The sequence below is a fragment of the Peromyscus leucopus genome, chromosome 9 (assembly GCF_004664715.2).
Source record: "Peromyscus leucopus breed LL Stock chromosome 9, UCI_PerLeu_2.1, whole genome shotgun sequence".
Lineage (NCBI taxonomy): Eukaryota > Metazoa > Chordata > Mammalia > Rodentia > Cricetidae > Peromyscus > Peromyscus leucopus.
Window position 1 is genome coordinate 69,226,614 of NC_051070.1, and position 27,716 is coordinate 69,254,329.

The 27,716-nt window shown below is 48.3% G+C and overlaps 1 protein-coding gene across 2 annotated transcripts; it reads left to right on the top strand.

Annotated features, from left to right (window-relative positions):
• Nucleotides 1-587: 587 nt before the first annotated feature.
• C9H14orf93 (chromosome 9 C14orf93 homolog) lies at nt 588-25,561 on the top strand. 2 transcript variants are annotated; one of them, XM_028892230.2, is made up of 7 exons: nt 588-673; nt 9,782-10,757; nt 14,830-15,147; nt 21,857-21,918; nt 22,104-22,207; nt 24,042-24,154; nt 24,428-25,561. In XM_028892230.2, the coding sequence occupies exons 2-7, from the start codon at nt 10,155-10,157 to the stop codon at nt 24,866-24,868; spliced, it is 1,641 nt and encodes a 546-aa protein (XP_028748063.1). In that variant the 5' UTR covers nt 588-673; nt 9,782-10,154; the 3' UTR covers nt 24,869-25,561. The 2 variants fall into 2 exon arrangements, with proteins under 2 accessions (XP_028748063.1, XP_028748062.1); XM_028892229.2 differs by having other exon boundaries at nt 620-769.
• The last annotated feature ends 2,155 nt before the right edge of the window (nt 25,562-27,716 follow it).

Consider the following 27,716-nt stretch of genomic DNA (forward strand, 5'->3'; position numbering starts at 1 on the left):
TGCGCGCGTGCGCGTTTTAGAACAAGTAGGTGCGGTGAGACCAGTTTATGGGCTGCTTAAAATCCAGGTTTCAGCAACAGCCTACAGGCAGGGAGACATTTTGGTTCCTTCAGAATATGGTTTTAGCCCAGTAGGGGAACCTAGCTCCGGCTGTGCAAAAACAAGCCCCAAGGTGTAGGGCCCCGCGTGCGGCCGCTTTGCCTTTCCCTGGGACAGTGTTACCCTCAGAAATGTTCATGCAGAGGTGGGCTGCTGGGCAACATGTGCGACCCAGGGACACTGCCCTGGGAAAGCAGGGGTTGAGGCTGACGCTCCAGCCCCGTCTAGACAGTCCCGGGTACCGAGCTAGTTGGCCGAGTGTGGCCAAGTCAGAAGGCGCTCACTCACAGGGTTCTTCTTCTGGGTCTGGTTTTACAGGGAAGAAGCGAGACACGAAGGGTGAGCGCAGGGCGAGGGAGGCAAAGCCACCGGGCAGCGCGGCCAGGTCCGCCAGCCTGCGGCCCTCGGGGGCCCCCCGGGCGGGCGCCTCGGGCGCGGCGCGTGTGCTTGCGGGCGGGGCGGCCGCCGGCCAATCCGGGCGGGCGTCCGGGAAGGGGCGGGGCTTGCGAGCTCCGGCTCCGCGAGTCCTCCTTTTTTGCACACACACGAATACAAAGAGCCATACGACCTTCGGGTATCCTTTTTCCATTTTTTTTCCCCTCCTTCATCTTGTGTGCGTTTTCAGATTTTTTTTTTTTTTTTTAAAATAGAGAGCTGTGGCAGTGCTGGGGTGAGGAAACTGTTGCTAAGGGGAATTTTCTCTTTTCCCCATTTCTTTTTCTGTCTCTCTTTCTCTTTCTTCTTCCTGGTCAAGGTTTAAAAATATACCAAGTTGAGAAGCAGGATAGTCGTGTGCCACTGTTTCCAGACAAATTTGCAGAGAATTTTTTTTTTTCTTTTTGCTATCACATTTTAAGAACTGGTAAATTTTGTGCTTGAAGGATTTTAAATTTTAGTCGCTTGGGGAAGTATAGATTTGTTTTTAATCGGGCTAAAGGGATGATGTAAATTTCTACCACAGGCAGCAGAGAGACTGAGGCGCCCTCACAAAGCTTTTTGGCAAGCGTTTTACACACACTCCCTCAGAGCCAAAACCAACTGGTGTGGATATGGCAAGTGTGCCTGGCCAATAGATTAAGTATACTGCGATATTGTAATTGGGACACTCATTTCCCTGGAGAGAAGGGAAAGCCCTCTGACGGTGTGTCTTACACACACAATTTCATGAGGATATGTGTGTGTGTGTGTGTGTGTGTGTAAAGCAAACCACTTCGTATGGATTTATTCTTTGTGTATATGTAAAGTATATGTACGTGTGCCGTATTAGATTTTATTTTTCAAGTGTTTTCCTTTGGTTTTATGTGTGCAAAACAAACTTTAGGATGTAATTTTTTTTCCCTCTTGTGTTCCCAAATGTGATCAACAGCGGATTTCGTATGCCAAGCAAAGCTTAGAGGAAATCCTGCACTTAGCGTACTTAAGAACTTTCATCCTATTGGAATTTACCTTATTTTCTGCTTTTCTTTTGATCAGATTAGTGAATAATTAAATAATTGCCCAAAAGCATGCAGTCAGCCTGCTTGGCAGATGATGTAGGGAAATTATTGAATCTGTAGCCCAGAGCCTCCTTTAGTGGCTTTTAAGTGATTTTGCCTTTTTATTGCTGCTTGTTCGTAAATGTACAGCTGTGTATATTTTGGCCTCTATCAGTGGTTTTGGGGAGAGGTGTTCAAAAGGGAATTTTCTGGCTTTTTGACAAAATGCTCCTTTATTGGTTGGGATTTGTTTGAAAAAGTCCACAGGTAGGGAAGTGTGTGTGAAAATAGTCCAGTCTAGTTATCGGAACTATTTGGGGTAGGGGCAAGAGGAGGCAAACACAAAACCTAGGAGGGGTTAAAATATATAATGTGGTTATCATATTGCATTCTGTGAATGCAAAGCTTTTCTCACTTTTTCAAGTTTTTGGAAAAGAGTGTGTGCATTAAGGACTGTTGGCCGGGACAGAACCTCCCCTTTTTATAGGACCTACGGGGGGAGGGGGGGCAGTCCAAGTGGGAGCTATACAGGATATACCTGTATCCAGTCTGTATTTGAAGATTGTGTGAAAACATTAGTATATGCGGACAGATCAGGGAAATGTCACAAGTGTTGTTGTAACCCGGAGGGTAAAGTTCAAGTTTTCACTACAACACCACCTCTGAGTTCGTTAGCTAAGTGTTGTGTGGAGACAGTGTTTAAAGACACCTAAACAACACCTGCAGTAAAATTGGTACCAGGTCTTAAATTCATAAGGAAAATGTCTCTGCTTGGATTTTCTAGACTTCCTGTTTATAATAAGTGTATTTTTATAAAAACCCAACAGTGCAAGTCAGATTGGTGCATAGTAAATACTGGCTCCGTTGTGGACCTTCCCTAAGTTTAGACATGCCTTTCTTGGAAATGTAGTTAGATTCTAGCGACCTGAATGAGCACACAATGATGGTGATTTTTATGTTACCCTTTTAAAAGTCTCGGGCACCTCTGCAGGCTAACACGTAGCTCCTCGGAGACGAGAAAGCGCCCTTAGGAGTAGTTGCCAGCCAGTGTAGGCATCTGGCTTTTACATCTCACAGCCTCGGCGGCTCATCGCCTAGGCATCCCTCCCATGGATTGGCTTGGTTGGGTTGACAGTCGTACGGAAGCAAAGCAAATCTACAGAGTTTGCTGTGACCCCCAACAGTGAAAGATGCAAACAGAACTAAGGAGGAACTGCTTCTTTGCCACACTGATATCCGAAAGATCTGTAACTAAACGCAGGCAGGAACCCCCAGATCAGCCCAGCCAAATGTGTGAAAACACGTTGCGGCCTCTCGTACTTTACAGCCGTGTGCACACACGACTGTAGAGCCCCACGCAGCAAAAAGCGAGTAAACAGAGAGCCAAAATGGCGCCGGGCGTCCTTGAAAGAGCCTCTTGGTCGTGTCCCTCCCCGAGGAGGCCCCTCCCTCTCCGGCTAGTTGAGTGACGGGGAGCCGGCGCCAATGGCGTCCCTGGCCTGCCGCACCCCTTGGGCGCGACCGCCTATCAGCGCGAGCCGGAGGGCAGGCGGGGCGGGGCCCCCACTCCGTGTGCGCGCGCCGGCGGGTACACGGGCGCCGCCGCCGCCGCCTTTGCGCGCGCCTGCGGCACACGGGTGCAGCGGGCTTGGGGGCCCAGCGTTGGGGCCCGGGGAAGGCTCGGCCACCCTGGAGGTCCGCTCGTGAGGCCCCGGGACCCACTCTGCTCGGTGACACCCCCCCTCCCCGGGCCTGGAGCTGAGCTGCCTGTAGATGGGGCACCCCGCCTCCCTGGGGATTCTACGCCGTCCCCGGCGCCCATCTGGGTCACCTTTGACTAATCATCAATCAACCTTAGCTGAAGGCGCTGTGTGCACGAGAGGAAAGCCCTGGGAGTTAGTGTCGTCACGTTGTCCCGTTTCTCCACAAATACAGCAAAGCCCCCTCTATCCGGTCGATTCTAGGAAAACGGAAATCTTAATCTTACCAAGCTGCACGTTAGCATGTTCATTTTTCTTTTAAGACTGCCATCTTGATTTGAAAACTCGTGTGACAAATGGAGCATAGTGGTGTACACCTGTAATTCTAGCTCTCCAGAGGCTAAGGCAGGAGGATTGCTCCGAGTTTGAGGCTGGCCTGGTCGGCATAGTTCCAGGCCAGTGAAAGCTGGGGAGCTGGCTCTGGGGCTGTGTAGGAAGGACCCTGCTTCAGTTCCCAGCACCCACATGGGGCTTGCTCATAGCCATCTGTAACTCCAGTCCCGCGGGAATCCATGCCCACTTCTGACCTCCTTGGGCACCAGGCCTGCCTGCGGGGCACTTACATGCATATAGGCAAACACTCATACACATAAATAATTCCAAAAATGTTTACATTAAAGAATTACATGCTGAATTCTGTCACAAAAGGGTGGAGGGGAAAGGCATCCCCCCCACCCCCCACCCCCCACGGGGGAAAGAGAGGGAGAGTACAATTTTCAGATCGCTTTTGTTTAAGAGCCCGGCCTCTGCCTGGCCTTTCTGTTTTGTGCCTGATGATGACATCTTAGAGGTTTTGTAAATTATTGGACAGGTCTCTTCTTTTTTTTTTTTTTTTTGTTGTTGTTGTTGTTGCTTGTTTTTCAAGACAAGGTTTCTTTGTGTACCCCCTGGCTATCCTGAAATCACCTCTGTAGACCAGGCTGGCTCTCTGCCTCCAGAGTGCAGGGGTTAAAGGTTTGTGCCATCACTACCCGGTCTAGACTGGTCACTCTACAAATAGAGGGAAAGTGTATTTTATGGCAACGGCTCACGTGCTGTCGTGTGATAACTCATTTCCGATAGGAATGGGTTTTAAGAAGACCATTTTGTACCTAAAATGGAGGCAGCAGAGCTGACTAGCTGAGGAGCCTTAAGTGACCAGTTCCTTTTTATTTCCAAAAATGAAGACTATGATAGCCATTGCCTATCACATTTGAGAAAGCCCATTTCTATCCCGACCCTGAATGAGTCAAAGGCTCATTGTAAGGACATATATCTAGAGAATACCGTATCACACCCATCTATTAAATAGTGAGAAACTTTTATTTTTCATAGTTTGAAGGTAAACTCAACCATGCAGAAAATTCAAACTCAGAACTAGGAGAAAAGAAGCAAAGAAAAACTACCAAGAATATGATATATTTAGTCTGAACAAAATACATGTGACTTGGGAGGAAAAAGGTAGTTAAGATATGGATGGTCTCTCCCTGAACTGTTCTGTTTAAAGGTGAAGTTTTCTTTTCTTTTTTTCTTTTTTTTTTTTTTCATGGGTTTTTTTTTTTTTTGGCTTTGATGTTGGTGGTGTGTGTGTGGTGGTGGAGGTGGTGGGGGTATTGTGGTTATTGTTTTTCGACACAGGGTTTCTCTGTGTAGTCCTGGCTGTCCTGGAACTCTCTCTGTAGACCAGGCTGGCCTCAAACTCACACAGATCTACTTGCCTCTGCCTCCTGAGTGGTCAGATAAAAGTGTGATATGTGTGTATATTTTTCTGTCTGGACTTCACCCCTTCCTGTGTGGTGGAGTATGACTTTGAACTTCTGATCCTCTTGCTTCCACCCCCAGGTTCTGGGATAACTGGGGGGACAATACCACGAGACCTAGTCTTATGTAGTTCTGGCGACTGAACCCAAGGATGAGAGACACTCTACCGAGCCTCGTGGCCAGCCCCACCCACCGTGTTTTTTTGAATTGGAGTTTTGCCTCAAACTCGCTATACTCAGAATAATAGTGGTTCCTTTGCCTCTAACTCAAGAGTGCAGGGATTACAGGCATGAGTAGCTGAAAAGTGCAGCTTCTGAATTAATTTCACGTGTATTAAAATTAGACTACCAGACTTGTAATCTCAATAGTGGAGAAGTGGAGGAAGGAGGATCAGGCATTCAGTCAGTCCTTGGTTACATAGCAAGTTCAAAGCCAGCCTGGGCTGCAGAACAGCTTGTCTCATAACAGAACAAAGCAAATAAAATCAGACAGGACCGCAATGACTCCTCACTATGTTTTAGTAAGCCTCACTTCGACAATTGTCATTTGTGTTGTTGACTCATTGGCTTGTGGGGTTTTTGGTTGTTTGGTTGATTGGTTGGTTATTTGTAAGATTTATTATTCTGGCTGAGCTTGGTGACCCACACCTTTAATTCCAGCACTCAGGACACAGAGGCAGGTGGGTCTCTATGAGTTCAAGACCAGCCTGGTCTACATATTGAGTACCAGGACAGTCAGGGCTACATAGAGAGACCTTGTCTCCAAAAAAGAAAAAGCTTTTGGCCAGGTGGTGGTGATACATGCCTTTCTGAGTTTGAGGCCAGCCTGGTCTCCAATGCAAGTTTCAGGGCAGCCAGGGCTACATAGAGAAACTGTCTCGAAAAACAAAACAAAAAAGAGAGAAAGCTTTTATTTTTAATGTGTGTGGTGCTTGCAAGAGTTTATATGCACCGTGTGTGTGTGTGTGTGTGTGTGTGTGTGTGTGTGTGTGTGTGTGTGACTGACTGTGTGCAGGAGTCAGGGGAGGTGAGAAGATGGCATTAGATCCACTGAAGCTAGAGTTAGGGGTGGCCATGAGCCACCACGTGGATGCTGGGAACTGAACCGTGATCCTCTGCAAGAGTGATGATGAGTACTCTTAACCACTGAACTCTCTGTCCAGCCCCAAGATATTTTTGGTTTGGTTTGGTTTTTCTTTTGGTAACCAAGGATGACCTTGAATTCTGGTCCTCCTGTCTGCATCTCGGGCACTGTGGCCCACACCTATAATCACAGTACTCAGGAAGTTGAGACAGAGGCATTGCTGCAAGCTGGAGGCCAGTTTGGCCTACGTAGTGAGTTCAAGGCCAGTTTGGGGCAGAGAGTAAAACTCAATAAAACGAAAACCAGCTAGGTGTGCCTGTAATACCAGCACTGGAGAGACGGAGGCAGGAAGATAAAGGGTTCAAGGCCACCCTCAGCCACACAGTGGATTCAAGGACACCTGGGTTACTTGAGCCCCCGTCTCAGAAGCAAAAAGGCAGGAGAGATGACCCAGCTGGTGGGTGTTCAGTCCTCTTCCAAAGCTCGTTTCCCAGCAACCACGTCCATCCTGCAGCCGTGCTGCCAGGAACTCCAGCTTCAGGGCTCCAAGGGTGTCCACACCCCCACCACCACCACCACTCACACCAACTAAAAACAAGTCTTTAGCTGGGCGGTGGTGGCTTATGCTTTTAATCCCAGCACTTGGGAGGCAGAGTTGGATCTCTGAGTTCAAGGCCAGCCTGGGCTACAGAGCGAGTTTGAGGACAGCCAGGGATACACAGAAAATCCCTGTCTCAAAAAAGCAGGAAAACAACAACAAAATTTGAATAAATATAAATAAATAAATACTAAAAACCAAAAAAGCTGGCCATAGTGGTTCATGCTTGTAATTCCAGACTTCCAGGGGCTGAAGCAGGAGGATTGCTGCAAGTTCAAGGCCAGACTGGGCTACAAAGACAGACCTTATCTCAAAAGAAAGGAAGGGGGGGAGAAGAGAAGAAATTTGATGTTAAGGTTGGGGCAAATACCTTCCACTTCCATTTCAAGTGTTTATGTTTTATTCAGATTAGAAATTCATTTTGGAAGTAAACATGAATGGACTAGAGGGTAAGCTGTGTGTCACAACAGGCCACACTACAACTTCCATGACAAGATTTTTTTTTTATTCTGATATTTTTTTTTCACTTAAATTTGGTTTTGATTTGGGGGGGGTTGCAAGGGCAGAGGGTGGGTGCAAGGAGATGGGGAGGTAAGTGGGATCCCAATGTATGATGTGAAATCCACAAAGAATCACTAAAATTAAAATAAAAAGAATTCCTGTTGGGCATGGTGACAAGATGCCTTTGATCCCAGTATTCGGGAGGTAGAGGCAGGTGGATCTCCACGAGTTCAAGGGCACCCTGGTCTATATAGCTAGTTCCAGGCCAGCCAAGGATATGTATGTATGTATGTATGTATGTGTATATATCAGACGAGATCGGGTGGTATGGCCGTAGACTATGTATGTGTATATATAGTGAGACTCTGTCTCAAGAACAATCTCCAAACAAGCGAATTAGAGTCAGGGTTGATGTCTGTGGTAGGAGTACAAAACTGAGTAGTAGTAATTATAATATTATCAAGCTGCTATTTGTGGAGCACTGGCTATAGATCTCTATAGGTATTTTTTGATGTGGACAATCTTTTTAAAACTTTTATTTATTTATGTGTACCTGTGTGTTGTTGAGGAAGGTACTCTTGGAAGTCAGAAGAGGATATCAGAACCCCTGGAGCTGAAGTTGCAGTTAGTTGTGAACCACCTGATGTGGGTGCTGGGATGTGAACTCAGATCCTCTGGAAGAGCAGCAAGTGCTCTTAATCTCTGAGCCATCTCTCCAGCCCCTGTTATAGATAACCTTTATGCAAATAAAGAGGCAGAGATGAGTATAGTCGGAAGGTTTCTCCGTTCCTACCAGGTCCCTCAGTCCCACAGCTGCTTATAAGATAATTACTCAGAGGTTTATATTAATTACCAACTGCTTGGCCTATAGCAACCTTCTTGCTAGCTCTTATATCTTAAATTAACCCATTTCTGTTAATCTATGTTTTGCCATGTGTTCCGTGGCTTTACCAGTCGGCTGGCATGTTGTTCCTTGGGCAGCAGGCTGGCATCTCTCTCCTTTCTTCTTCCTGTCTCTCTCTTCAGTTTCCCGCCTAGCTATAACCTGAGTTGCCATAGGCTAAAAGGCTTTATCAACCAATCAAAGCAACACATATTCACAGCATGCAGAAAGACATCCCACAGCAGATGAGAAAACTGGGGTTCAGAAAAATGAGGTTAAGCTGGGCTTGGTGGTGCACACTTATAGTCTCACCACTGGGGAGGCTGAGGCAGAAAGGGCTTGGTAAGGTCAGCCTTGAACATGGAACAAGTCTGAGATTAGCCTGGGAGTGCATTGTGAGAATCTCTCTTTAAAAAGCCCAACCAGCCGGGCGGTGATGGCACACGCCTTTAATCCCAGCACTCGGGAGGCAGAGGCAGTCGGATCTCTGTGAGTTCGAGGCCAGCCTGGTCTACAGAGTGAGATCTAGGACAGGCACAAAGCTACACAGAGAAACCCTGTCTTCAAAAAACAAAAAAATATTTTTTCTCCCTTAGATTTATTGCTTATGTATTTTTTTTTTTTTTTCTGAGACAGGGTTTCTCTGTGTAGTTTTGTTGCCTTTCCTGGATCTCACTCTGTAGACCAGGCTGGCCTCGAACTCACAGAGATACGCCTGGCTCTGCCTCCTGAGTGCTGGGATTAAAGGCGTGGGCCACCACCGCCAGGCTTGCTTAAGTATTTTATGTATATGGATTTTTGTCTGCATGTAGATCTGCACACCAGAAGAGGCCATTGGACCCCATGGGACTATAGTTATAGGCAGTTGTAAGCACCATGTGGGTGCTGGGAATTGAACTCAGGACCTCTGGAAGAGCAGCCCATGCTCTTAGCTGAGAAGCAATCTTTCCAGCCCCTTGAGTTAAGTTTTTAGAGTGAATATGTAGCCTAGGAAAGCGATTTTTTCGATATAAAGGGAGAAAGAGCAAATTAGAGGCTTTTGACATTTTTGTTTGTTTGAACAGTGTCTCCTTACACAACCCTGGGTGTTGGGGAACCCACTATGCAGTCTAGGTTCTTCATGGTTGAGCCAACTCTCCAGCAACTTCTTCAGGAGTTTTATTCTGAATGCACCTGTATAAAAATTATAGACTATAATAATAAATAATTGTGGTAACAAAAAAGTGGTATCAGCTTAAACATATATTACACCGAAAATAGCAATCACCAGGTTCTCTTTTCTTCTGTGCCCATCACAAAGGCACAGAACTTCTCTGCACTGCTCTTCTCTGGACCTGGCTAGCGCTTGTTTCCTAGCATTGTGTAGCTGTGACAACCTATACGAAGTGTCCTGGACTCCTTAAAGGATGGTGTCAGAGCAGCAAGGTGCAATACTGTTATTAACGACAGGAATCGGAGAGCAAAACAGGAACTAGATCTTCATCCTCTTCCTTAGCCTTGTCATCTTTCCAGGTGTCCCTTTTCCGTTCCCTGGGTTGCAGTGGGGGTTTGGGAGTGTCCATGCTTGGGTGCAAGAAGAATGCTTTGAATCCTCTGAAACTGTACTCATCAGGCGAACCTTTGTTTTGCTTTACTCTTTCAGTGAAGGCCGTGTGGCACCAGTGTGCCGTGTGGTTAGGGAGCACAGGACCCGTCAACAGAAGGCTGAGGACAAGCAACCATGGACTGTGTGTGTTTTCACCTGCCAGCCTCCGCAGATCCCGCAGCCTGGAGCCCCAGCCCTTCTGACCACCTTCCATGAGAAAGGAAAGTGAATCTCGAGGCTAGTGCTTCCCTGGCCAAAGCCAGTTCCCTGGAACACTCGTGGAGCCGTCCGGCAGTGTGCACCCGGTTCTCTGGAACAATTGTGATTGTGCACCCGGTTCTCTGGAACAATTGTGATTGTGCACCCGGTTCTCTGGAACACTCGTGAAGCCGTCCCGCAGTGTGCGCCCGGTTGTCTGCACCCATCAGCTATGTCCTTCAGCGCCACCATTCTCTTCTCGCCTCCCAGTGGCAGTGAGGCCAGATGCTGCTGCTGTGCCTGTAAGAGCGAGACTAGCCAGGGCAGCTCGGGGTCTCAGGGTGGGAATCCTCCTGCCGGCACCCCTATCACAGTGACAGGGCACGGGCTGGCGGTGCAGAACTCTGAGCAGCTCCTGCATATCATCTACCAGCGGGTGGACAAGGCGGTGGGTCTGGCTGAGGCAGCCCTGGGTCTTGCTCGGGCCAACAACGAGCTGTTAAAACAGCTCCAGGAAGAAGTGGGCGCGCTCCGGCAGGGGAAAGTGTGCACCGCCGATGAAGATGGGGAGAGCCGGGCCCGCAGCCCCCCGCCCGAAGAGCCTGGCCTGCTCAAGGGGAGTCCGGGAGAAGCCTGCAAGACACTGTCTGCCGTGGAGGAGGAGTGCGACAGCGTGGGCAGTGGCGTGCAGGTGGTGATCGAGGAGCTGCGGCAGCTGGGGGCTGCCTCCACCGTGGGGCAGGGGCCCTTGGGCTTCTTCGCAGCCCCCCAGAGAGATCTGCGGCTCCCCGGATGTGCTCTGGCTGCGGTGGAGGGAGCCCCTCTGCTCAACCCCGTAAGTAACTCCCCGGGTGGCTGATCTGCGCACGCTGCTGGGGATGCTGAATCAATCACATGCCTTCCTCTCTTCCACTCTTTAAACCGTTCTTTTGCTTGTGCCTGTGATGAAACGGAAGAGCACCCACCAAGTTTCCTCCACTCTCAGGGATAGCCAGCACTCCTGTTTCTGCCCCGGATCCGTTTTTGGCAGGAGGTCGTTCTTGGTACACGCGGTGACGTTGGTGCCTCCCACCTTCTCGACAGCTCCGACGTGGCATCTTTTCCACAGCTGTCTCGGCTGCTCCACTGGCTCTGCCTTTCCTGGCGAGAATGCCTGCCATGCACAGACGGCTCATTCATATTTTATCACGGCCTTCAGCTTGCCAAGAAGGGCTTCGGTGCAGAGATGGAAGTGTGGAGGGGACGAGGGGGAAAGGTGGAGGCAGGGGAGTGGAAGGATAAGGACACTTGAAGGCAGGTGAAGGAGAAAAAAGAAGTGGAAAGGAGGGGTTTGAAGAAGGAGGAAAAAGTGAGGAAGGAGTGTAAAAGAGAGATAGATCTGGGGCTGGAGAGATGGCTCAGCAGTTAAGAGCACTGGCTTCTCTTCCAAAGGTCCTGAGTTCAATTCTCGGCAACCATGTGATGGCTCACAACCGTCTGTAATAGGATCTGGCTCCCTCTTCTGGCCTGCAGGCATACATTGCAGGCAGAGCACTTGTACCTGAAAAATATGCACTCGTACCTAAAAATACATATATAAATACAATTTAAATAAGAAAAGAAGGGGTTGGGGATTTAGCTTAGTGGTAGAGCGCTTGCCTAGCAAGCGTAAGGCCCTGGGTTCGGTCCTCAGCTCTCCGGGGGGGAAAAAAAAAAGAAAAGAAAAGAAAAGAAAAAGGTAGATCTGAGCCTGGCCGTGGTGGTATGGTAGCCATACCTTTAATCCCAGCACTCTGTGAGTTCAAGGCCAGCCTGGACTATAAAGTGAGTCCCAGGACAGCCAGAGCTACACAGAGAAACCCTGTCTCAAAAAAAAAAAAAAAAAAAAAAAAAGTGATGATGATTGACAGGCTCTCACTGTAGCCCCAGCTGGCCTAGAACTCACTCTGTAGTCCCTGGCTATTCTCCAGTTTGCAGCAATTCTTCTACCTCATCCTCCCGAGTGCTGGGGTTACAGGCGTAAACCACCATACTGGGTTTCAAGAGAATTTAACTAGGGAAAGGCCAAATGAAAGGTAGGCAGAATACGGGGCATGGTGGCACATAGCTCTAATTGCTTTTCAAGATTTATTTTTTTAATTTTTAATTATGTATGAATGGGGGGGGGCACATGTGCACTTGAGTGCAGGTGCAGGGGGAGGCCAGAAGAGGGAGTCATCTCCTGGAGTAGCGTTACAGACTATCACTAGCCACTCGGTGTGGGTGTTGAGAAGGAAACTTGGGTCTTCTGGAAGAACAGTGCATTCTCTTAACCTCTAACCCACTTCCCTAGCCCCCTCTAATCCCCCCCTTTTATTTTTTTGGTTTTTCAAGACAGGGTTTCTCTGTGTAGCACTGGCTGTCCTGGAACTCGCTCTGTAGACCAGGCTGGCCTGGAACTCACAGAGATCCACCTGCCTCTGCCTCCCGAGTACTGGAATTAAAGACGTTCACCACCACCACCTAATTGCTTGCTTTTAATACCAGCACCCAGGAGGCAGAGGCAGGTGAATCTCTGTGAGCCGAGGGCCATCAGGGTGTACATGGTGAGTTCCCGGTCAACCAGGACCATGAGACCCTGTCTGAATAGGAACATTAGGAACATAGAAGATGTGGCAGTGACGGGAGGCTGGCCATGATTTGTGGCCAGCCTGGGCTTCATCGTGAGTTCCAGGCCTGCCTGAACTAAATATAGAGATCCTGTCCCCAAAAAAGAAAAGCAAAGCAAGAATTAGCCGAGGAGAGACTGGAGAGATGGCTCAGTAGTTAAGAGTGCATACTGAAGCCGGGCGGTGGTGGCGGCAGCGCACGCCTTTCATCCCAGCACTTGGGAGGCAGAGGCAGGCAGATCTCTGTGAGTTCAAAGCCAGCCTGGGATACAAAGTGAGTTTGAGGACAGGCTCCAAAGCTACACAGAGAAACCCTGTCTCGAAAAAGCCAAAAAAAAAAAAAAAAAAAAAAAAAAAAAAAAAAGAGTGAAAAAGAGTGCATACCCCTCTTCCAAAGGACCTGAGTTCAGTTCCCAGCATCCTTGTCAGGTGGCTCACAACAGCCGGATCCAAGGGGATCCGATGCCTCTGGCCTCCTGGGACCTGCACTTACATGTTCACACACAGACATACACACATACACATAATTAAAAATAATAAAAATATGTCTGCTGAGAAGGTGGGGGCAGAGGGCACATTCTGGGCAGAAAAAGACACAGAAATACACAGTGCTGTTTCAGTGTTTCCGTGGTCCAGGGCCTTGTGAAGGAGAACAGCCTGGCTAAATAGAAGCAGAACTGCAGAAAGGCACTCAAGGTGGAGAACCGGAGGATGGCAGAGATCGCAGATAGGGAGTAACAGATGCTCCACACTCAACAGCCGGAGGGGTGTCTTCCGCTCTCCCCGACCCTCTGTCTGCCCACTCTCCTCCCTTTCGCCCCCAGCAAGGTAACAGCACCCAGTGAAGAGTAAAGACCCGAACACAGGGTGAAGGAGAGGGCGGGAACTCCCAGCCCATCTGCTGGATGCGAGGAATGAGCATCTCGACCTCTCCCCCAGACGCCGGCCTCTCATAGCAATTGGCTGTTGCTCTCCTAAAAGGCTTAGCTTTGTAGTCGTGGTCACTGTTTCCACTCTCTCTGCCCGGCTTGGGCCTGAGAGACGGGAAACAGGAGGACCCCCCAGGCCAGGTGGTGCTCTCCACTGGGGGTTCTTTAGGCAGGGAAGGCTTCCAGGCTGACAGGATGGAATTAGCTTTTAGATGTCACAGCCCGGGAGGGAAGCAGCTCCCAGGCCTGTAAATCTCAGCCGCCTCCTCCGCCTCTTTCTGTATGTGTGTGGTTCCCCCCACTTTCACGGTTTTGTTTTCTTGGCTGTAAAAATCCCCACTCTCTTCCCTCGGCTGTCTGCTCCGCTCCCTCCCCCTCGCCCTGTGTGTCCTTGACTGCACCCGCAGTCAGCTGGATGCTCAGGCTGAGACTATGGGATGTGGCTTGGCCCAGACTGTCCCCTCCAAGGGACTAGAGGGTAGGTGAGGAGTCTGTTGTGTTTGGGACATCCTCTCTAGGGGTCTCTGCTTAGCTCTCCCCTTTTCTCTCCTTTCCCTTTTTTATTGTTGGTACTGTTCCGTTTTCTTGTTTCTGCCCTGCTCCATTTCCCCTTCTTGTTATCACTTTCTCTCCTGGTGCCTTTCAGAGAGAGCTCTTAGCTAGATACCTTTCTTGTGTTGTTTTGTTTTCTGAGACAGGGTTTCTCTGTGTAGCTAGCCCTGGCTCTTCTGGAACTGCTCTGTAGACCAGGGTAGCCACGCACTCAGAGATCCACCTGTCTCTGCCTCCCGAGTGCTGGGATCAAAGGCGTGCACCACCATCACCCCAAGATACATTTCTTATACTCAAGAATATGCCTTAAGTAACTGTTCACATAGACGGTCAAAGCATGCCTTGTTCGTGTAAGACGTTTTGGGATAAACAACCCAACATTATAGGTCCTGTTTACATAAGAAGAACCTGCCCAGGGCTGGAGAGATGGTTCAGTAGCTAAGAGCACTGGCTACTCTACCAGAGGACCCAGGTTCGATTCCTTAGCACCCTCATGGCGACTCACAACCATCTGTAACTCTAGTTCCAGGAAATCCAACACCCTCTTCTGGCCTCCCCAGGCACTGGATGCATGTGGTGCATAGACTTACATGTAGGAAAAACACCCATGCACATGGGGGTGGGGAGAGAACAAGTTGCCGGATGTCTGATGTTCTCATAGATGCCCAGAGAAATAAGTCATTGCCATGAAAGCCTGCTGACCTGGCCTCTTCTACTTTGTTCACTCTCCTTGGCCAAGACTGGTGGTTAATCAGGCCGGCCTCTGCCTGCTGGTAAAAGACTCTTCTTCTGTTCTTAGATGGCGGATGATTATGTGGCTTCTGAGGGTACAATCCAACGAGTGCTGGTCCCTGCCTATGCCAAACAGCTTTCACCAGCCACACAGCTGGCTATCCAGAGAGCATCCTCAGAAACAGGACCAGAAAACGGCACCAAACTATCAGCAGCCCACCCCGAGGACATGCTTGGTTCGGCGGCACTGGACAGTGCCTTGGAAGAGTCGGGCCCTGGTGGCACTGGGGAGTTGAGCCGTTCCATGGGATTTATGGGCTCCCCATGCAGAATCCGAGCAACCGGGCAGAAAAACTCCAGACGCAAGCGAGATCTGGTGCTCTCCGTAAGTGAGCTCGGTGTCAATCATTTCTTCTTCAGTTTGAAAGAGTGGGTTGATTTTAAGCCTCCCAGTAGAATAGATAGTGTCCCGAATCCTACTGGAATGGGAAGGATAAGGAGAGACATTATTCCATAACTATGGGCAGAGCCTTTTCCATCGCCTCATCTTTTAGGCTTGTCTAGATAGAATGGCACCTTCCCTTTAAAGAGAGGAGAATTCTATCTCTCAGTGTTCTCATAATCCTGATGGGAAGATCTTTAAGGATTGAGCAGACTGACCACCGAAGGTTCATGTTTAGCCAATGTGCTGGGTAAGTAACAAGGGACATCTTGTGTGGGAAAGCTGTTGTCCTGAAGAAGTGCCAAGCCCCACAGAGGTGCTGAGCCTAGTTGGTCTGCCCAGTCCCAGAGCTCTGGAGAATCTCCTCATTCTGAGAGTTCTTGGCAGGCAGAAAGGGACTGGCTAGGAAGACTGCCTAATGTTTTATTGGAGAGGATGAGAGCCCCAGGGTGACTCTGCTGAGCTGAGAGTCCCCCGTGGTGTGGCAGCCAAAGGAACCTGAGGAACTTGTGGAGCTGTGGTTCTCAGCCCGGGAGCAACTGCCCTCCAGGGACGTGTGTAACGACTAGCGGGTTTTCAGACCGTCATTGCTGGTGGGTAGGTAGAGGGAGAATGCTTATATCCAACAGGTAGAAGCCAGGGAGGCTGTTGAGTGTCCCACGGTATACATTTCAGCTCAACATGTCAACAGCGCAGATGTTGAGAGATTTTCTTCTGGAGGAGTACAGTCTCTTGGATCAACTGTGAGCTCAAGAGCTTTGTGGGTTTTGGGGGGCTTTGTTTTGTTTGTTTGAAACAGGGTCTTGTGAAACTCAGAGTGGCCTCAAAGTCACTGCATAGCTGAGGCTGACCTTGAATTCCTCTTGCTTTTACCTCACAAGTGCTGACTGGAATTTTAAACATACATATCACTATACTATACCCAGCATACTCCGAATTTATTTACTTACTTATTTAGAAGCAGTTGGAATTTATTAAATGTTATTAACGAGAAGTAGGGACTCATTATATTAGCCCTAGTTGACCTGTAACTTGCTGTGTAGACCAGAGTGGCCTCAAACTCATAGCGATCCGCCTGTCTTTGCCTCCTGAGTGCTGGGATTGAAGGCATGTACCACCACTGCTGGATTTTGTTTATTTTTTGACACAGGGTTTCTTTGTGTAGCCTTAGCTGTCCTAGGACTAGACCAGACTGGCCTTGAAACTGGATCTTAATATAGATTTTTAATGGTTTTTTATTGTATTTGCATGTATGTGTGTGTATACCACATGTGTGCAGGAGTCTTGAGAGGCCAGGCGGTATTATATTCCCGGGAGCCAGAGTTACATGCAGTTGTGAGTATCCCAGTGTGAGTGTAGGAACGGAACTGGGGTCCCGTGGGAGAGCAGCAAGGTATCGTAACCGCTGAGGCCTATCTCCAGCACTTCTTAATGAATTGAAAAAAAAAGAAAAATTTTTATTTTTATTTTCTTTATGTGCATGCGTGTGCGTGTGTGCATTTGTGTGTGTGTGTGTGTGTGTGTGTGTGTGTGTGTGTGTGTGTGTGTGTGTCCCACATGTGTTTAGGTATCCTCAGAGACCAAAATCGGATGTCAGACTCCTTGGAGCCACAGTTTGAGGCAGTCATGAGCCACCTGACATGGGTGCTGGGAACTGAACGTGGGTCCTCTGACGGAGCAGCCAGCCGTTTAGTTTAGATTTGAAGTAGCAGTGAAGAGAAAGGAAGGTACCCAGGAGAAAAGACACACTTGGAGACTACCTGTAATCTCAGAGCCTGGGAAGCCAAAGCAGGAGAATATTGAGTTTGAAACCAGCCTAGGCTATACGGTGAGTCTGAGGCCAGCCCTGGCACCATAGTAAGTAAGACTATTTCAGAAAAATAAAGGAAACCAAATTATTGAGCACATTGGCTTGCGAGGGAAGAATGGCTTTAGGCCATCGAGAGCTAATCTTGAACTCTAGAAGGAGTCCAAGAGCTCTTTCTCTGGTCTGCTGGGATGCCTGTGGACCAGAAGGACCAGACCAGTGTGCTTAACTCTTTGGAAAGGTGTGGATGCCAGCCCCCCTTGGGGAAGTATGTTTATTTTTAGCTCACTCAGGAGGTAGATGAGCCAGCAGCCTTTACAGTCTTAACACTTACTGTCTAGAGTACTTTCCCTTTGCACTTCAAGCCTGGTTTGATTTTTTTTTTATCACCTGATCTCTTCCAAACTACTTATCTTGGAAGATAGGTAACTTCTTTTCTTTTTTGTGAGAAGTCACACTTTTTATGAAATCGTTCACTTATTCCTTTGTGATTGCTTACATCTGGACTTTAGTTTCTAGTTTTTTTAAAGATTTATTTCTTGTTTTTATGTGTATAAGTATTTTGCCTTCATATGTTCATGTGCGCCGTGTGTAAGCCTGGTGCCCACCAAAACCAAAAGAGGGCTCCGGATTCCCAGGACTGGAGTTAAGGACACTTTGTATGCTTCCATGTGGGTGCTGGGGACTGAATCTTGGTCCTCTGCAACGTCAGCCAGTGTTTTCAACTCTCTCCAGGCTCTTTTTTTAGAGGTACTGTTTCATGCCATCCAGGCTGGCTCCAGACCTTCTGTGTGGTTGAAGCTGACCTTGAACTGAAAGTCCTGCCTCTTCCTCCCAAGTGTTGGGATCACAGTATGTGGCGTCATGCTTGGTCTCCGTGCTAGGGATGGAACCCAGGACTTTGTACATGTGAACTGAGCTCCATTCCTGTTTACATTCCCAGGAGAGAGAGAGAGAGAGAGAGAGAGAGAGAGAGAGAGAGAGAGAGAGAGAGAGAGAGAGAGAGTTGCAGTATGTTGTATGTGATGAGGGGGCACATACGTCACAGTGAATATGTGGATGTCAGAGGGTATCTCTGTGGGTCAATTCTTTCTATTTTTACACGGGTTCCAGGAATCAAAATCAGGTTTTGGAGCTGTGTGGCAAATACTTTTACCCACTCAGCTACCTTGCTGGCCTCTGGTTTTGTTTTGTTTTAAATGTTTTATTATTAATCTAGATTTTTTTTTAAAAAAAGATTTATTTATTATGTATACAGTGTTCTGCCTGCATGTGTGCCTGCAGGCCAGAAGAGGGCACTAGATTTCATTACAGGTGGTGGTTGTGAGCCACCATGTGGTTGCTGGGAATTGAACTCAGGACCTCTGGAAGAGCAGTCAGTGTTCTTAACCTCTGAGCCATCTCTCCAGTCCTAATCTAGATTTTATTTGTTACATGTGGATATGTGTGGGTGTTTTGCCTACATGTATGTCTGTGCATCCCATGCACACAGTGTCCATGGAAGTCACAAGAGGGCATTAGATCCCCTGGGACTGGAGTTAGATGGTTATGAGCCACCATGTGGGTGCTGGGAACTGAATCCGAATCCCTTGGAAGGGCAACAAGTGTTATTATCCGATAGGCCATCTTTCTAGCTCCCACCCTTTTGTTTTTTTATTGACACAAGGTCTCTCTCTGTGATCCAGGCTGGCCTGGAGCTCACTCTGTAGTTAGTTCAGACTGGCCTCAGATTTGTGGCGCTCCATCAGCACCAGCCTCCCAAATGCTGAGATTACAGTACTGAGCCACCATGCCTGACTTCTAAGTGGTCAAACAAAACTATGTGGAATTTGGGGCTAATATAGCACCATTCCTCTTCATGGAGTGGAGGCTGGGACTACTAAAAGCTGATGGTACTTTCCTATTTTGTATAGTCACTCAACTATAGAGATGGCAGATAGGCTGGGGATTTCTGAATGGGGAGTGGTTATCAATTTTGGTAATCTCCACTGACTGCAGGGGCTTGGGATGAAAATATAATCGGAAAAAGCAAAGCTAGATATAACATTAGTAAATCTAAAACCCTTCATTAAAACTCAAAGTGTCAGCCGGGCGGTGGTGGCGCACGCCTTTAATCCCAGCACTCGGGAGGCAGAGGCAGGCGGATCTTTGTGAGTTCGAGGCCAACCTGGGCTACCAAGTGAGTCCCAGGAAAGGCACAAAGCTACACAGAGAAACCCTGTCTTGAAAAACCAAAAAAAAAAAAAAAAAACTCAAAGTGTCAGGCTGGAGAGATGGCTCAGAGGTTAAGCACTGGCTGCCTCTCCTAGAGGTCCTGAGTTCAATTCCCAGCAACCACATGGTGACTCACAAACCATCTATAATGAGATCTGGTGCCCTCTTCTGACAGAACACTGTATACATAATAAATAAATAAACCTTAAAAACAAAAAAATACCTTAAAGTGTCACCAGTGGCACACACCTTTAATCCTAGCACTTGGGAGGCAGAACCACTTGGATCTCTGAGTTCAGGGCCAGCCTCGTCTCCTAGTGAGTTCCAGGACAGCCAGCTTTTTCCTGTGTGGAAAAACCAAAATAAGTAAATAAATAAATAACAATGCTCAAAGTGTCAGTTGCAGCATGAACCCTATGATTTTGTGGGTGATGTGGGGTGACTCAGGAAGGTAATGCCGTCTTCAGATTTATTCCCAGGCACAGAGCCTCACTTTGGGAATTACCGCTCTCTCTGGCTAGGACCCAGCTGATGAGGTAGACTCAGCTCTGGTGCCCCCTTGCAGGTAAGACAGGCTATCCCAGAGCCCACTCCTGATCACCAGGACTGAGGCTGTTCAGTGCAGGCAAGAAGACAAGGGAAGTTCATGAAAGCCGTCTTCAAATACCTCATGTGGCTTTACAAGCAAAACTGGATCAGAGTTCTGAAAATAAAACTTTGCTTCTGAGACAGTCTCTCACTGTGTAGTACCAGCTGTCCTGGAACTCTGTGTAAACAAGGTTGGCCTCAAACTTAGAGATCTGCCTGCTTCTCCCTCTTGTGTGCTGAGATTAAAGGCGTACACCACCATGCTGGGTCCAATAAAACTAACTTTTAAAAATGTTTTTATCAACTTTTATGTGTATGGGTGTTTTGCCTGCATATGTCTATACACCATGTACATCCCATGGAGGACAGGAAGGGCCTCATAACTTCTTGAACTGGAGTTTCAGATGCTTGTGAGCTGCCATGTGGGTGCTGGGAATTTAACTGAGGTCCTCTGGATGAGCAGCCAGTTTTCTTAACCACTGAGCCATCTCTCCAGCCTCCAATAAAACTCTTTAATTAAAAATGTTCATTTGGCCGGGCGGTGGTGGCACATGCCTTTAATCCCAGCACTCAGGAGGCAGAGGCAGGCGGATCTCTGTGAGTTCGAGGCCAGCCTGGACTACCAAGTGAGTCCTAGGAAAGGCGCAAAGCTACACAGAGAAACCCCGTCTCGAAAAAACAAAACAAAACAAAACAAAAGTTCATTTGGGGGCCAGGCATGGTGCAAGTCTTTAATCCCAGCACTCAGGAGGCAGAGGCAGGCAGGTCTCTGTGAGTTCAAGGCCATACAGAGTGAGTTCCAGGACAGCCAGGGCTATGTAGAGAGATCCTGTCTCAAAAAAGCAAAACAAAAATGTTCAGTAGGACTCATTGTGGTAGTGCTAGGGAGGCAGAGGCAAGTGGATGTCTGAGTTTGGGTCTAGTCTAGTCTACGTAGAGCATTCCAGGCCAACCAGGACTCCATAGTCAGACCCTGCCCCCCCTCCCACCCTTCACCCCTGCCCCAAAAAAAATGTTCAGTGGAATAAACTGACTCAGAAAGGAGACAGATGGCTGCGAGATGGCTCAAGGTTAGAATGTGCACTGCTCAGGGCTGGAGAGATGGCTCAGTGGTTAAGAGCACTGGCTGCTCTCCTGGAGGACCCAGGATCAATTCCCAGCACCCACATGGCAGCTAACAGTTGTCTGTAACTCCAAGGTCTGACACCCTCACACAGACATACATGCAGGCAAAACAAATAAATAAAAATAAGTAAATAAAATAATGTTTACTGCTCTTGCAGAGAGATGGGCTGGACTCCCAACCCCCACATGGCTCACAGCCATCTATAACATTAGTTCCAGGAGGTCTGTTGTCTCTCTGACCTCTGTGGGTTCCTGCATACATGTGATGCACATGCGTGTACTCAGGCACACACACAAACACATACAATTAAGTAAATTCGTCAATTTTTTTTTGTAAAAAAAGGAAATCAATGTGTATAAACAAAACTGGCAGCTGCTTGATACCATGAAAGGAAGAGCTGGCTCTCTCCAGGGCACCTTCCAGTTTCCATTGCTGTTGCTTTAGATTTGTGTTTTTCAAGTGTCACGTGTGTACTTCTCAGACTTGCGATACTTTTTCATTTTCTTTCCAGGCTGTCCTGAAACTCCCTCTAAGGACCAGGCTGGCTTTGAACTCAGAGATCTGCCTGTCTCTGTCTCCTGAATACTGGGGTTAAAGGCATGTGCCAGCCGGCGGTGGTGGCACACGCCTTTAATCCCAGCACTCGGAAGGCAGAGGCAGGCAGATCTCTGTGAGTTCGAGGCCAGCCTGGTCTACAGAGCGAGTTCCACAACAGCCAGGAATGTTACACAGAAAAATCCTGCCTCAAAAAACAAACAAACAAAACAAAAACAAAAAACAAACGGTGCCTAGGAAGTAGATTATATGATTGGAAAGAGAAGAACCCACACACTGGGCCATACTTTTTTTTTTTTAACCCTAGGGACCAGAGGAAAGTTTCCCTGTCTATTCCTGACCTGATTCTTTCTCCCTCCTAGAAACTGGTCCACAATGTGCATAACCACATCACCAATGACAAGAGATTCAATGGATCTGAAAGGTATGGTCTCTTGAAGAAAAAAAAACTTACAGGGTGCTTTCCTGAGAGGGAAGTGGGGCAGGGGGATGCTGGCTTGTACCAGGCCGGGGAGGTGATTATACCGCCGATTTGTTCTAGGTGTGTCTGGCTCCTCTGGCTCCTCCAAAGTTGTCTGCCTATTATTATCTTTTTCTCCTCTGTGACAGCATTAAGTCCTCTTGGAATATTTCAGTAGTGAAGTTCCTTTTGGAAAAGCTGAAGCAGGAACTGATGACCAGTCCCCATAACTACACTGATAAGGAGCTGAAAGGTAAGGAACCTGACCTCCCTCTGCTCCTGCTCACTGCTTGTCCCTCCACTGCCCCGCTCTTGGCTGGGAGGGAGGAGGCCTGGGGATGATTCAGGTGGTGTTAAAATAGCCCCTGGCACCTAGGGATGGTACCTCAATACCTGTGACCCCAGGGCTGGAGACTGAGGCAAGAGGATCACTTCAAGTTCAAAGCCAATCTAGGAAATATACAGAGTTGTAGGCCAGCCTGGGCTAGAGAGAGAGAGAGAGAGAGAGAGAGAGAGAGAGAGAGAGAGAGAGAGAGAGAGAGAGAGAATGAGAGAGAATAGTGCTTGTGCAATTTAATAAATTCTCACCTAGAATTTATTAAAGATTACTTCAAATTGCCTTCTTCCTCTACTCAGTTTGGAATGAAAAAGTGAAAAGGACCAGAGTGTCCTTACATGTTATATTTAATATAGGTATTGAATCTGAGGTCAGGAGTTAGCCTATTATTGTTGTTGTTGTTGTTGTTAAACAAGGGTCCCACCTGGCTGTCCTGGAACTGTCTATGTAGACCAGGCTGGCATTGAACTCACGGAGATCTATCTCCCAACTACTGGGATTAGAGGCATGTGCCACCATGCTGGCTTTGTAGCTGTCTTTTAAAATATGTGTTTCTTTGTTTTATGTTGCATGTGCGTGTATGTCTAAGTGTGTGCATGTGTATCACTTGTGTGCATAGAGCCTGCTGAGGTCAGAAGGAGGCATTGGATGCCCAGGAACTGAAAGTACAGAGGGTTGTGACCTGTCATGTGGATGCTGGGAAACCAAATCCAGTCCTCTGGAAGAACAGCCAGTTCTCTTAACTGCTGAGCCATCTCTCCAGTCCTAGTCCTTTAAAAAACATGTTACAGTGCCAGGCAGTGGTGGTGCATGACTTTAACCCCAGACCTGAGGAGGCAGAGGCAGACAGATCTCTGTGAGTTCGAGGTCAGCCTGGTCTACAGAGTGAGCTCCAGAACAGTCAGGGCTGTTACAGAGAAACTTTATTTTGAAAAACTGAAAAAACAAACAAACAAAAGCAAAACAAAAATGTATACATTTACTTATTTAGTGTGTGTATTGTGTGTGTATACAAATGCTCGTGTATAATCATCTGCCACAGTATGCATGGAGAGCTCAGAGGACAACTTGTGGTAGTTGACTCCCTGCTTCCAGGGATGGTACTCTGGTCATCAGCCTTGGTACCAAGCACCTTTCCCCTATAAGCCATCTTGCCAACAAAGAAGCCAGCCAGCCCCTCTGTCCCTGAATATATGCCCTGGGGCCAGAGAGATGGCTCAGTGGTTGAGTACTGGCTGCTCTTCCAGAGGACCTGGGTTCAATTCCCAGCAGTCTGTAACTCCAGTTCCAGGGGATCTGATGCCCTCTTCTGGCTTCTGAGGGTACTGTACAGATGTGGTGCTCAGACACACATGCAGGCAAAAACACCCATACACACAGAATAGATTAAATCTCGGCAATAAAAAACCACAGCGGTCTAAGTTTCCTGCTTTCCTTACTCTCTGTCACCTATACCCGTTGCTGAGGTCCTATGACGGCCGTAAGAAAGCACTGAGATCCAGTGGTAGAACAGCAGGAGTGGATTTGATGCTAGAGGTGAATTCACGGAAGCAGGTGAATCTACCTCTCTGTAGCCAGGGACATGTGGGAGGAGTTAGTTTTGGAGAGGAAGGTGGGCGGAGGGCACTGAATGCAGGAGGATGGAAAGCCCAGCCTGCAGAGCGGTCGGTGATCGACCTTCCACTCAGTAAGCAGGGGCTGGGGACCCCTGCTCTGGAAGGCCCTGCTTCTTGCTGTCTCCTTCCTCCAGGAGCCTGTGTGGCCTACTTCCTTACCAAGAGGCGAGAGTACCGCAACTCTCTCAACCCTTTCAAAGGCCTGAAGGAAAAAGAAGAGAAGAAACTCCGAAGTCGCCGCTACCGGGTAGGTCTCTAGCCTGCCTTTCAAGATGTGGAACCCTAGCCTAGACCCTAATAACCCATAGTGTGAGGGGTATGCCAGGGTTACAGCAGCCGAGAATACGGTTGACACTGGAGGGTAGACAGACAGACAGACAGACGGAGGGTCAGCTAACTCTGACTTGAGGACTGGGTACATTTAGGCACAGATTTTACACGTCCCTCCTCCCCACATAAACCCTTTCTACAATCCGCCGTCTGTTTCCCCTCCTAATCTCTGTCCCGGGTCTCACCATAGCTCTTTGCCAACCGATCCAGTATCATGAGGCATTTCGGACCCGAGGACCAACAGCTGTGGAAGGGTGTGACCGAAGAGCTGATGTCAGACGAGGAAGACAGTCTTAACGAGCCGGGGGTGTGGGTGGCCCGCTCCCCCCGATTCCGGTCCCAGCGCCTCACCGAGCTCTGTTACCACCTGGACGCGAACTCAAAGCATGGCACCAAAGCCAACCGTGTGTACGGGCCTCCCTCAGACAGACTGCCTTCCGTGGAAGCCCAGCTGCTTCCCCCCGAACTTTACAATCCCAATTTCCAAGAAGAGGAAGGAGGCGGCGGCGGCGGCGGCGGCGGCGAGAAAGGACCCGTGTCCCCGTCCTTCGACCAGCCTCACAAGGCATCCTGCCCCGATATGAACTCATTCATCGAAATCAAGGTGGAAAAGGATGAATACAATCTCTAACAAGGGTCACGCTGACGCCGGTCGCTCTCCACATCCCAGAAACGGGTGGCTCAGCAGCACCCTGAGGCGCCTCCTGCAGATCTGCTTTCTCTTAACGTAGGGTTTACTTGAAGTGGAAGCTGGAGACTCTGGTGGGATAGCAGGGCAGGGGAGTGCCGCCCCTGCCCCGCCCTGCCCCATTGATAAGCCAGAATGTGCTTATTCCTAAGCATAAACCGTGCCTCGGAGGAGCCTGGGATGAAAAGGGGGGATGGGTCAAAGAATCATGAGGCCTTGATACATGTCCCTATCTCTGACTTTGTTTGTCCCCCCCTTCCACCCCTCACCCCCACCCCCCTTTTCATTGTACCCACAGCTCAGGAGAAACACTGCGGGTCTTGTGCTGCCCTGGAAGCAGAACAGACCTACCCAGGGTAATACTGCCCCCTGGTGGGAAGTTTCACTCATGGGCTTTCTCTTCTGAGCAGGGAACTATGGGCTTACCGCTATTGGGAATTAGGGTCTAGATACGCTAGTTATTGTTTGGATTTTTTAATGATAGCTATTATTTGTTGGATTATATGAGAAAATTTTATTATTCCAATATTACATGTGAGGAAATTAAAGCTTAACCATTTCTCATGTTGCTGGGCATAGTGACTCATATTTAGAATACCAGCATTTAGGAAGCTGAACTGGATGACTGCTGTCGGTTCAAGACCAGCCTGGGCTATATAGTGAGTTCCTGGCTGGCCTGGGTTACAGAGTGAAACCCTGTCTCAAAAAAAAAAAAAAAAAACAAAAACGCCTCTAATCCAGCACTCAGGAGGCAGAGGCAGGTGGATCTCTGTGAGTTCGAGGCCAGCCTGATCTACAGAGCGAGATCCAGGGCAGCCAATGCTACCCAGAGAAACCCTGTCTCTAAAAGCAAAAAAAAAAAACAAAACAAAAAAAAAAAAACGAAACAAGTCAGGCATGGTGGCATATGCTTTTAATCCCAGCACTCAGGAGGTAGAGACAGGTGGATTTCTATGAGTTCCAGGCCAGCCTGGTCTACCTAGTGAGACCCTGTCTCAAGAAAAACAACAAAAGGAAATAGCAAAAAGCCACTCCCATGTCTCAGTGACAGCTTCTCTTCCATTCTGGTGACCAAGAACACACAGCTTTGTAGCTACTTTTCAGCCTTGTCAGCCAAGCTGTATTTTGAGGAAGGCATATGTACACACATACATTACAAATGGATTAAGAAGTAAAATGGCTTTATACTCATTTTGTCAGGCAAGAAATATTAAAACTGAGTGTGATGGTCTATGCTTGTAATTCCAGCAATAGGGAGGCTGAGGCAGGAAGGTCACAAGTTTGAGGACACCCTGACTCAGGGAAAAGAAAACAAAACAAAAACCAAACCAACTGTTGTTGGTTGTTTTTGCTCTTTTGGGGGGCCCGCCACCCAGCTCCCAAATAAACCACACACGGAGGCTTATTCTTAGTTATAAATGCCCGGCCTTAGCTTGGCTTGTTTCTTGCCAGTTTTTCTTAACTTTAAATTATCCCATCTATCTTTTGCCTCTGGGCTTTTCCCCTTCTCTATTTCTGTATGTCTTTCTTTCTTACTCTATTGCTGGTTGTGTAGCTGGATGGCTGGCCCCTTGCATCCTCCTCCTTCTCTTGCTCCTTGATCTCTCTTCTTGCTCCTCCCAGATTTCTCTTTCTGTCAGCCAGCCCCACCGATCCTTTCTCCTGCCTCGCCATTGGCCATTCAGCTCTCTATCAGACCATCAGGTGTTTTAGACAGGCCCAGTAACACAGCTTCACAGAGTTAAACAAATGCAGCATAAAAGAATGCAACACATCTTTGCATCATCAAACAAATGTAACACATGTTAAAATAATATTCTCCAACAGAGCACTGGGGAGGTAGAGACAATAGTATCAGGAGGTCAAGGTCTTCCTCAGTTACATAGCAAATTGAGGCCATCATGGGCTACATGAGACCCTGTCTCCAAACAACAACAGCAATAAGCTGATTCCTTACCAGGTATCCTGCACTGTGCTGGGGCTGCGGACACAAAGTGGATAGGTTCAGACTGTTAGGCTTCAACTCACTGTATAGTCAGGAGGCATGGCAACTGAGTCGGCAAAGGAGAAACGCTGGTAAGGGGGATCGCGGAGGAGTGCGGAGTCCAGTAATAAAGCACAGCTGGGCAGCTAGCGTACTGCAGTTGGGAACGGCCTATCCGAGACAGCGGTTTAGAGGAATGCCTGAAGGGGGGGGGGGAGCGTTAACCAGGGCGGGGCAAAGGCCAGGAGAACCAGCAGAACCGAAGAGCAGAACAAAAGTCCGGAGCAGAGTGAGGACAGGCAGCCGTCACCTCCACAGATGCTCTGAGGAGGGCACAGTACTGAGGGAAGAGTCCTCAGATCTCAAGCCACAGACAGACATTAGCTGACGGGCAGCGGGAAATCACCGAGAGGAGTTCGCTTGTTCAGAGTCGGGGTCTCAAGTAGCTCAGGCTTGCCTTGATATTACCACAAGAACCAAGGATAACCTTGAATTCTTGAGCCTCCTGCTTCTACCTCTCAAGTGACCATGCTGGTTTTATGTGGTGTTGAGAGTCAAACCCAGGGCCTCCTTCATACTATGCAAATACCTTATCACATGAGTTTTAAAGTCAGGAAATGAGATGATCGTTTCAATACATCATAAGAATCTCTTAACCTCAGGGTAGAACATGGCTGGCAGGAAGTGAGCCTTGAATGTAGCCTGACACTGTAATGGTGGTGGAGAGGAGGAGGAAGAGGAGGAGGAGGAGATAACTGAGATGTTTAAGAAACAGATTTAATACAAGTTGACTTACAGGATTTGGTC